This window comes from Saccostrea cucullata, unplaced genomic scaffold, assembly GCF_032062105.1.
Source record: "Saccostrea cucullata isolate Sc308-1 unplaced genomic scaffold, CSIRO_AGI_Scuc_v1 ctg1354, whole genome shotgun sequence".
In the NCBI taxonomy this organism is placed as follows: Eukaryota; Metazoa; Mollusca; class Bivalvia; order Ostreida; family Ostreidae; genus Saccostrea; species Saccostrea cuccullata.
In genome coordinates, this window is record NW_026939874.1 from 1 (window position 1) to 12331 (window position 12331).

The following is a 12331-nucleotide window of genomic DNA, read 5'->3' on the forward strand; positions in this document are numbered from 1 at the left end:
GCAAAAGTAGCTAAAGTTGGTAAGACTAATAAAGGTTGTTTTATGATTCTATTTTGTCTAGAAATGTACATCGATAATATCGTAGAAAATGCCCAGTCTGATCCACATCGCAGCATTAATTATTCAAGGTTATTGCAAAAACTGCAAGTAAGGGAATCCGGGAGAGATATTGAAGAGAAATTAAGAAATGGGATCCTGGAATGGCTAAAAAAGACTAGTTATCAATTACTGATCACAGGCCTACTCAATGCTTTGGGGGAGACAGGATTTTCATGTACCAAAGGTAATATTTCCATGATGGACACGCATTCTATTGCTGCTGATAAGATTGATAGATGAATCAAATGCTTTATAGGAAATATAGGATTTTTAGCTCTTCTGAGCCAAAGGATCAAAGTAATCAATTACTGATCACAGGCCTACCAAATTTATCAAAGGATATCCTTGCCCAAGGCTACCATTTGTACTACAATTTGGGACCCTAAAACAAGGGGAGATAATCAGGAAAACAAAACCAAAAGTACTGGCTGCTAAAAAATTTTCTTCTCCAGAACCACCAGGCAGATTTTCACCAAATTTACATACAAGGATCAGGATATGGAAGATAAAAAATTGTTCAAGGCATTCTTCAAAGTTGACCTAAATTTACAATTAATAAAAATGTTTATATTTTGTACTAGAAGGACCAGGATCATCAAAAGGACTTCACATCATGTTAACTGAAAAGTTACCTCTTTTTAAATTTTGCAGGCATTTGTTTTCAAATTGATTTGAAGGCATATTTTGGATACTTTAAGGCCTATGATGGAGCATTCAACTTATTGCTGCTGATAACACTGAGAGGGTTAGAATCATCAAATGTTAGTTGCTGCATCTTTATAGGCATTTGTTTTCAAAATAAAAGGCATATTTTGACATCACTTGGTCAGCAGATGCATCTTTATGTTGACCATAATGTAGGTCACATTGACGTACTTTCGACATTTTATGGCTATATTTATGTATCTTACGTATTTATTGGCTTAGAATCATCAAACTTTGTGAGTTGATGCATCTTGGGTTTTCGGAGATGACGAGCAAAAATTAGGTCACAGTGACCTACTTTTGACATTTTATGGCTTATTTAAGTATCTTAGGTATTTATGCTTAGAATCATCAGTTGATGCATTTTGGGTTTTCGGAGAGTGTTGACCAAAAAAGGTCACGGTGACCTAGACATTTTATGCTTATTTAAACTTAAGTTCATGTAAAAAGTATTATTGTTTTAATAACCTAGAATCTCAGACTTTGTTAGTTGATACCTCTTGGGTTTTTAAGAGAGAACTTAATTCACTCTGAAAAATCACATATTTATGTATTATACGTATTTATGTGGCTTAGAATAATCAAACTTTGTCAGTTGATGCATTTGGGTTTTCGGAGAACGGTCACGGTGACCTACATTGACATTTTAAAGCTATATTTAACACGGGCTTTAAGTTGATGCATTTGGGTTTTCTTAATGTGTGTCAAGGTGAATTTTGAATATCTCTAATTCATTGATTGTTTATTGTTTTAATAACCTTCCTGTTTTTTAATAGCTTTATTAAAATATTTTTAATTCACTCAAATGAAAATATAAAGGCTTCAAATACACCGTTCAAGGCCCTTGGGCCTCTTGTTCTGTACATCATATAGTCGTACATTATCTATCTGAACATTTATGCATGTTTCAGCAATTTAGTGCTTATATCATTCATAAAAAGATTTATCTCAAAGAGAGAACTTAATTGCTGATCACATGTTTTGTTGGAAATAAGACACATTATTTCCTATGTAGCTTGTAACACGGGCTTTAATTGGTTACAAAATTGGGTGTAAATTTTGTTATTGATTGTTTATTGTTTTAATAACCTTCTGAAGAATTTTTCACTCAAATGAAAATATCACCATTTGTCGGTTAAGGGCTGTAAATATTACAGTCCCAGAAATGTTCTACTTTCCATTTTTCCGTTCGCTCACCGTTTGTTCAGCGTTCGTTCACCGTTCGTTCAGCGTGCGTTCACCGTTCGCTCTTCATTCACAGTATCGCGTTCACCATTCACAAAACGTTCACCGTTCACTCTTCTTTACGTTTACTTTGCGTTTATAGTTCACTTATCGTTCAGTCTTCATTGTCATTCGGAACTCCGAAGTGGAAGGACATATCTTTTTGATGGTAAGGATTTTCATGTTTTTTAATTAAATAACTTAGAGACCGTGTTTGAAGAATAATTATTTCATTGCAAAAATTATCTATGATACTTATATTTCTATTATTATAAGTCAACTGTTACTTATTTCATTAAATTTCCCTGGAAAAAAATATATTAAGTACCTACATATATGTAGAACGATGCTAAAAAATTAACCTAAAAAAGGGCAATGTACAAATGCTTCACGCACGGCATCAATTTGTTGTAATTTTAAAGAGGACAAATTATTAATGGATGTATAATAATTAATTCAAGTCTTTTACAGTACAGGAATGCATAAAATAATTATTTCTACAGTAACAAGTATTTTAACTACATTTAGGTTTGAGAATTTTAAACAGTACTGCAAATATTCAGTTAATTAAATATCTTAGAGGTAATTAAATTGATGGTTTGGTTTTAAATTTTAGAAAAGGCCAACTGTTTAAAATAGTCTATTATTAGAGAAGGAAAATTCCATCCTTCACTGTACCTAAACATATATTTAAGTATATGTTTACCATTCAGTATAATTAAGACCAACCCCCCCCCCCCCTCGGTTCCTTTTCTTCCCCCCCCCCCAAAAAAAAAATCTTATTGAGTTTTTTCAGTATATTTTGATTAATATTTAATTTGTATTGTAACACAAGAAAATCAGTCTTAAAACCAACATCTAACAGTCATTTAACAAAAGTATTTTAGAATAAACTTGTGCCGACAGTAGTATATAATATTGGCAGGGAATATGTTTCAAATTCAATTTAAAACATAATCCTTCCAAGTATATATTCGAATTATTTATTTTTTCTGCAGGAATGCAGAAATCAGATCTAGAAATAATAGGGGAAAATATTAAAACTTCTTGGAATACTAAGTGACTATTTGCCTTCGGCGTGTTCGGTGAAACGCGATTTCCACACCTCCACAGTGTCGAATTATTTTGATTGACAGGACAAGCACGCTACTAGCACGGACTTCCTTTGAACTGTGTGAACTAGATGATTGAAAATAAAAGCCAATGATCATTGTCAAATGGATTTGCTAATCTATGACAAAAGATTATCTTTACTGCTTGGAATATTTAGGAAAAATAATAAGAATTTTTATTTGATACAACAGATCTCTGAGAAGCGAGGGGGTTATCTCTCTCTCTCTCTCTCTCTCTCTCTCTCTCTCTCTCTCTCTCTCTCTCGCGTACATTTCTCTGTTTAATAAAAACTATGACATCACATTACTTATTTATTTTTGAAAATTTAATCTATTACAAATGATTTGAATGTCTCCTTCCAACATCTTGACCGAGAATACCCCGGTAATCATGGCCGGGAAATGTCTACAGATGCATGAAGAAGTTAGCTAAAATAATCGTCATAAAAGAATACAAAAGGCATATCATTTAATATAGAATATTTTGCATTAGAATTAAAAAAAAACGAGTTTTTATGCAATACGATAACAGTCAATGTCAACAGATAATTGTGAATTTAAAAAATCCGTTATTTTACTCAGAATCGCTTTGGCACGGAAATACATGTATGGTTGTTTCAACCGCTTAGAATTCATTCTATAAGTAGTAGTTTTACCTTCAGAATAAGCATATACACTATATAAATAGATTAATTTCATATTTAATCTACACGCGTTCGGAAACAAATACACATGCTTTACGGCAAATAAAATCGTGTTATAAAAAAATCGACTTAAAACATAGGTACATGTACAGAACAATAATTTTATTTATTTATTTATTTATCTATTGTTTTTTTTTTTATATTTAAGCACCTGAAATTAGAATTTTAGAATAATAGAATAATTTCAATGCAAGGAAAAGATCGGAGGCATTCCGAATAAATCGTTCATCTTGCGTTCACCATTCGTTCACAGTTCACTTTGCGCTCGCGTTCGCGTTCTACGTTCACTCACCGTTCACACATCGTTCACCAAGTTGCGTTCAGCGTTCGCATATCGTTCACCCACCGTTCGCTCTGCGTTCGTTCACCGTTCGTTCAGCGTTCATTCACCGTTCAGGTGGGAAAGTAGAACGTTTCAGGGACTGTAATCTATAATTGCCACTTACGGCCATTGAGAATTGTGGGATCTTTTTCGTGCCAGCATCTACAAAATTGAATGCACACTATGTATTGAATCTTTCACATAAGTATAATATTTTCTGACCCTGTAGTTTTTGCGTAGAAGATTTTGAAAGAATTGGCTGTTTGTTATCTCCATATATTTCAATAAAAGAAAATTGATTACCTTCTGTAACACATGATCTGATTAGAACTGAATATACACTTTACAGTGAATCTTTCACATAATTTTCAACGATTCTGAAAATTTTAAAAGATGTCTTCAAGTTTTTTTCCTAATTCTTAACTACTTTCCTTGAAAGAGGACATGGCCATTAATTTGAACAAACTTTTCTACCCATCTTCCCAAGTCAAGAGTTCTGATCCGCTCCGCTCCATATAAGCCCTTGACTGAATAACAAAGTTTTTGGAGATTGTCGACCTGAAAGTAGGTCACAGTGACCTACTTTCGACATTGATGGCTATATTCAAGTATCTCAGGCACTTAATGGCTTAAAATAATTAAACTTTGTCAGTCGAGGCATCAGATTTTTGGAGAATGTCGATCAAAAAGTAGATCGTGGTGACCTACTCTTGATTATCTCAGGTACTTATTAGCTTAGATTCATCCAAATTTGTCAATTTAACATCTTGGGTTTTCTGAGAACATCAACCAAAAACTACTTTTGACATTTATTCAGAATCATCAAACTCTGTCAATTAATGTTTCTTGAGTCAGCAGAAAATTTCAATCAAAATGTGGGTCACTGTGACCTACTTATGGTATTTTATAATTATATTATAATATCTTCAATCTTAACTGGCTAAATATTATAAAACTTTGTCAGTTGATGCATTTTGCATACTGCATACTGTATTTTTTTAGGTTTAATTTACTTAGGGTGTGATATTGATCCGCATCACCCCTGCAGGGCTGAAATGACTATTGTGACCACAGGCATATCACATACTAAGTATGCAAAAATTCTGTATTTATTACGATTTACAAAGTATGTAATAAAGAGCAATAAATAGTTCCCTTATGTGTTTAAATATACTGGACTATCAAATAGTCAAACGAATTTTACATAAGAATATAAGAACATTATCAAATCTGTGACTCAAAATCAGCAAAGCAATGATTAGTGATACCGGTATTGATATGGAAGCATCGTCTTACGACATGTACCGATGAACGACAACCACAGTGAACTTAGGTAGACTATAGTGAAAATCTACCCAAAATGAATGAATAATTTACCCTAGTAAACTCTGTTTCTATAAAAATACTAGTGTTATATGTTTTTTCAGGGTAACTTGTAAAACTGTTATCCCGCAAAAACAGTGGCTTGCTGAGATGAAGTCAAGGTCGACAAAGGTGTTCAAGGGATAACAATATCTCATACTTATATTACCGTAAAAATATGTTATATCTTTTGTTAGTATACTGAATGTATTTAGAATGTATTTAAATGAAAAAAATCAAAATGAGCCTAATGCGCAGACATCGTTTTTATACTGTAATACTTTGTCCTGCAAAGTCAACTGTTGCTATGTAATGTTACTCGGAAGGCGTGGTTTACAAATTGTTTAAATTGTTTTAACATGAAAATATACCAAATATACTTTTTTTCATTTTCATGTGTAAAGAGGGTTGTAATTTCCAGAAACATTTTCCATGGACACAGCGGAATTTTCTTGAATAATATACTTCTTTTCACGTAGATAAACCACATTACTTACTATTACATCTCCTAATCATTGTTATTTTTTTGTAGAGAAAATTGTGAAATTTGTCGAGGACAACCCTATTTATGTATATTTTGGTCGCACAAGAGAACACGTTAACTATGAACCCTATCGTTTGAGATATGACATTCCATTCTACAGCAAACAGGAAGAAGATGACGTTGCTTTATTAGAAGTTAACTGCACAGATTTACCAAAGCCATTTATTTTGGACATATCTCGCAAGCGACCAGAAAATGTTACCATTATTGGTCACCCAGCCTCCCATGGCAATGAACAGATAATTGACAGAAAATGCCCTTTGATTTCGGAATATGACGCTTTTCAAATCTACTGTGAAGCACTTTCGTGGTGGCAGAGTAAATTGGAGAATGATAAAATTAAAAAAGCTTATGATTTCGACAAGAGGCTAAAGGTAAAGGTACTGTTCCACTGCTCAGAATCCACAACTCATGGTGCCTCGGGTGGCCCTGGAATCAATGATTTAGACGTAGGCTCACCAAAAGTGTATTTAATGCTCCAAGAGGGAATCCCGGGTTTTGTGCATGATAAATCGATAAAAGAAATATTGAGGACGTGCCCTAAAGAATGCCTTGTTGAGAGTGGGATCAGCATGTCCAGGGTCTATGAACTTTTAAGCAGTATACAACAATTGAAAGTATTGCGAGATAACATTTTTCACACATAAATATGTCTGTGTTTATGGTTTTATCTCATCTATTGATGAATGATAAAAATGTATCGTTATCAGAATCAGGAAACAAGAATGGATGATTTGTGAATATGTAATTCTAAATTGGAGAAAGAGTGGCGTTCGACCAAATAAAATAATAACTTATCGGTGGTTATCGGGACAAAGCTGCGTTTCACTTAAAAAATTGCACGGCTAACTGAAATAAATGTTAAAGACACTTGAAATAATTGAAACAAGTTGTAGAATTGTACAAAAATGACTCAAATCAATTAATGCCCTCTTCACACGGAGAGTTAAATTCGCAGTATATGAATGCGAAGTAAACTAATTCAAATTAAATTGCGTTCACACGACAGCTAATGTGAAGTAAACTTATGAGAATGAAGTTTTATTTCTACAAAAAAGCCCGCTGTTTTTAGTAAGGCTATTATGATATCATTTGTAAATCACGTCGTGTATGCAGAGCTATCAAATAGATATCATAATCATAGAGGCTACTATTAGTAATGTGTGTCTACATAATGAATTTATCCTGTCGAACATATTTTGATAAAGCTTATTTAACTTAGCAAATCGTTTACATTTTGACATTGATTAATGGTAATATGACGTCAGTAATTAGGTGCTTTGTGTGTTCAAATGAAAACAACAATGGTCTGTGTAGTATGGCATTTGGAGGGGGCATATTGATTTGAGGTGTGGTTGGTAGGTCATTTGGAGGGGGCTAATTAGCAGTATGAGGTAGGTGGACATCATAACATCGTTTCATGCAGTATTCTTCTCAACAAGTGAAATGTCACGATTTTTATCAGAGGCAGGATAAAGGTATCCATTTAGTGATAAACATACCTTTCCTTTATTTTTGAACCATATACAGCACTGTTACCTATATCTAACCACCAACATGTGCCCTTTGACTTCATTCTGGCCTTACGCAAATTTAATTTGAATTAGCTTCGCTCAGCGTTCACATGGAGCTAATGAGCAGTACTTTAATGTGCAGTTAATTAATTCAATTGTACTAATTCGCATTAAGTTCTCCGTGTGAGCAGGGCAATAAGTTTCTAAAAAATATTTGTAAACGGAACACGTAAGGAATTTCTGTTAATGATGTCAAATAAAATTAAATAATTCAATGCCCTTTTCACAAGGAGCGTTTAATTCACAGTTATAAATGTAAAGTGAAGTAATGCGCACCAAACTATTAATTAGATTGGGACAGCTAATGCGAAGTAAACTAATGCGAATTAAAATTTTATTTCTACAGTCAGTCTCGGTAAGGCTAATTTGACGTCATTTGTAAATCACCTCACCTTTTGCAGAAGATGATCCATTAGACATAATGGCAAAGTGTACGTACACAATTTTAGTGATTAACACGATTTTTCTTTGTTTTTCAATCAAAAAATAGCACAAGTACTTACATTGTATAGCTGAAAACCGACATGTGGCATTTGACTTTATTTTGTCATTACGCATGCCCCCAAATTTAATACGTATTAGCTTTGGTAACACGAAGTAATTTAATGCGCAGTAAATCAATTCGAATCAAATTAATTGGCATTGCATTCTGAACTTGAACGAATTAAACTCTGCATGTGAACAGGACAATCATTTACATTAAAACACGTGATGGCATGTTTACATTCACCATGTTCTTGTTATTAGATAAGTTTTATTTTTATGTAATTTATGCATTCAAGAAACATGGACTTGAATTTAAAATATCGATTTACCACAAAACAATAATATGTTGTTCATAATGAAAACTTGCTTATATGTAAGTATGGAACATACAATTATGGCCATTTTTTATATAGTAATTCCCCCCTTCAAAGAAAAGAGGGCATTTTGCTTAGCTGCTGTCTGTCGGCTTATCGGTCGGTCCATTTAGTTTCCGTTTATTTTCTTCACAATCGTTGCACCTACTGAAATGAAATTTGGTATACAGGTATAATATCAGATGAATATCTAGATTAAGTTCTGTTTTGGATACGATTGCACCATTTTTGACAGAGTTATGTCCCTTGAACTTAGAAAAATTCCAATTATTTTCAGTTTCCATACATTTTCTCAGTAAAGGCTGCACATATTGAAATGGAATTAAGTATACAGGAATTTCAGATGAATATCTAGGCCAAGTTCTGTTTTTGGTACGAATGCACAATAATTGACAGAGTTATGCCCCTTGGACTTGCATTTTCCATTTTCTTTGGAGAGGTTGCAAAAATTGACATGGAATTTAGTATGCAGATTAGTCAGATGAATATTTAGGGTAAGTTTTGTTTTGGGTAAGATCACACCATAATTGACAGAGTTATGTCCTTTGGACTTGCATTTCCATTTTCTTTGGATAGATTGCACACATTGACATGGACTTTAGTTTGCAGATTAGTCAGATAAATATCTACGCCAAGTTCTGTTTTGGGTACGATCGCACCATAAATGACAGAGTTATGTCCCTTGGACTTAGAAATGTTCCAATTAATTGCAGTTTCCGTTCATTTTCTTCACAAGCATTGCACAAACTGCAATGAAATTTGGATTACAGGTATATTAGATGAATATATAGGTCAAGTTGAACTTGGAATATTTCCTATTAATCGCAGTTTCCGTTCCTTTTCTTTAGAGAGGTTGCACATATTGAAATGGAATTTAGTATACAGGTATATCAGATGAATATCTAGGCCAAGTTCTATTTTGAATACGATCGCACCATATTTGACAGAGTTATGCCCCTTGAACTTAGAAAAATTCAAATTATTTGCAGTTTACGTTCATTTTCTTCGGAGAGGTTGCACATATTGAAATTGAATTTAGTACACAAATTATGATGAATACGTGTAACTTGGTCAAGTTATGCTTTGGGTATGATCGCATCAGTTTTGACAGAGTTCAGCGCTTTTCTACTTTGAAAAATTCGATTTGTGGGGGAAGGGGGGATTAGTGTTTTCGAAAAATCTCTTGTTATTTATAATTTAAATAAAACAACCATTATGTATTTAATTTCACTTATGTGTTGAATGCTGTTTATTTTCTTTTGTCGTCTAAATGTAAGTAAGTAGATGTTCCATTTTATTGTTCAAACTCAATGTTGAATGGCACAATGAGCCTATGTTCGTCAATCACATTTGGTAGCATAATTATTTTTGTAGTGCCATATTTTTACTGTATACCTACTGTTTATATATATTTTGCAAATATTTTTTTATCTGTAAATTTAGGGGATAGGTATATTGATATGTATTTGTGCGATTACCTTTTGATCTGATCCCCTTTTATATGATGTATATATTTTTTCTTATTTCGTCATTTTAACAAATGATATATTTCATCTCAACAATGGTGCTGATTTAATTTGATTATATCTTAGCAAAAACAGAAGTGCAGTGAGGTTGTGCAGCATGAGGAAATATAAATCTTTATTTTTTTCTTCGTATTAAAGTGAGTTAAGCTATTGTCAGTGAGTTTACATAAATTTACATACTCACGTTTTCATAGTTTTTATCTTTCGTCGTCGCTCGTTGTGCGTCGTGTGTTAACATTTAAACATTTTCAGCTTCTTTTCTAAAAGCACTGAACCAATTTCAACAAATTTTAGCATATAGCATCAATTTTTGGTAAAGGGGAATTATAATTAATTTTATGACACACCCCCCTGGACCTATAGGTGGGGGTGAAAATCACTTACAGTCATGATATCTTTCAAAAGAAATTCTTTATTCTTAGACATAGAGCAGCCAAACTGTTGGCATCATTGTAATCAGCATTAAGCCCTCTGGTGTTAGGGCGAGGCTCTAATGATTATATTTTGAAAATGCATAAATATTTTGAAAATTTTCTACTCTGCTCCTGGGTATTAAACCAATAAACTATGTACATAATCTTGATGAAAAAGGTTGTCTTTTCCAAAATTGTGATGTTCATGGCACCTGTTTCAGGTGTTCTGGTGTTAGGGCGTGGCTTTATAAATTATGTAGTTAAAATGCATTAATTATTTGAAAATCTTCTCCTCCGCTTCTGGGTATTAAATCAATAAACCCTGTGCATTGGTATGACGAAGAAGGGTTCCTCTTCCAATATCGTCAATTTTTAAGGTCCCTGGGTCAGGGGTTTTGGTGATATGGCTGGGCTCTACTTAGTATTTAGTAAAAATGCATTATTTCTTTGACAAAAATTATCTTTTTTGTTACTGGTGTGTTATCCTGATTATCTAGTCTCATACATATATAGTTATGATGAGCAAACTTGAATAAGGGTGCTTCTTCTAGAAATGTGAATTTCAAGTCCTTTGGGCATGAGTACGGAGGGTCTTATGATAATATATTGAAAATGAATAAATAGCTTGAAATATGTGTTTTGTTAGTATTAATCGAACATTTATGATGAACAAGGGTGCCTTTTCCAAAAATTGTTAACTGTGTGGCGGCCACAGGGTCAGGGATATCTGTGGTGTAGGGCACATACTGAATAAATTAAAGTGGAAATGCTAATTTCCTTTGTTCCTCTGCTCTGTCCTTGGATATTATTTAATCATCATATGGGATTTGTTATTGTATTAGTGTGCGAATATTTACTTATAAATACCTTAAGGCATATATCAGGTGTTCTGGAAGTCGATATTACTATTTTGGTTTTTAAAAGTCATGGATTTGAAAGGTAGAATAATTTTTTTTTTGGGGGGGGGTGACTGGGTTAGATTTTTTCCCGCTTAAGTCTGGTCATTCTTTATTCAATAGTTGATCAGACTAGAGATTTCCTTCTCTGATAATTATGTCACTACATGTAATATTATTTCATATTTAAATTGGTTATCCTATAGTATGCAAAAAGTGTCACTTACTGTGGTAAATGAATGAACTAGAGCGAAAGCGAAAGTTTTTTAACATGTGTAATAATTATTAAATACAAGATCTGAATGAAATATTTCACAGAAGTGATATGATGTTAATCAAGTTATATGATGTTATGATGAACAAAGATATACAGTATTTGACGATATTGTTTAAGGTGAGCAATTGATTTATTTTCATAGAGGTAATTTTTTCAAATATAATTTATTAGATTACAGATCACCATCCATATAAAACACTTATATCATACAATTCGAGGGAAATTCTTTTCCAAGATAATTTTTAAATAAAATTATTCATATTTTTTTTATATTTTCAAATTAAGCAATCAAATATAAATTTTTAAACTTCAATATTGTTGTTTATATATTTTGATTCTCAGTAGAATTTTCTGATGAGTTAAAGATTTATATATATATTTCTTTTCATAACCATTGATTCAATGTGATAAAATATAACGATGATGCTCTAATAATTATATTTCAACCAAATTAATGAACATAAAATTTGATATATTTGCATTCTTGTTATTGTTGCAGTCCTGTTTACTCTGACGATATTGCCAAATTTTTTACGGATTTTGAGTCCAAATTATAAAATGTTTCGGAAAAAGACATCAATTTGGTTTTCGCAATTCTTGATTAAGTCATCATTTTGACTTACTCAAACCTCATATAGTGTCAATTCTCAAGGACGTTCTTTACCAATTAAAAAGGATTTTTTAGCATAAAGTGTCATATTGAGCTAGCTGTC

The 12331-nt window shown here is 32.7% G+C and overlaps 1 protein-coding gene across 1 annotated transcript; it reads left to right on the forward strand.

Moving 5' to 3' along the window:
* Positions 1 to 63: 63 nt before the first annotated feature.
* LOC134254148 (uncharacterized) lies at positions 64 to 11382 on the forward strand. The gene is made up of 2 exons (XM_062736692.1): positions 64 to 283; positions 6061 to 11382. Exons 1-2 carry the CDS (start codon positions 64 to 66, stop codon positions 6717 to 6719), a joined length of 879 nt encoding a protein of 292 aa, XP_062592676.1. The 3' UTR covers positions 6720 to 11382.
* The last annotated feature ends 949 nt before the right edge of the window (positions 11383 to 12331 follow it).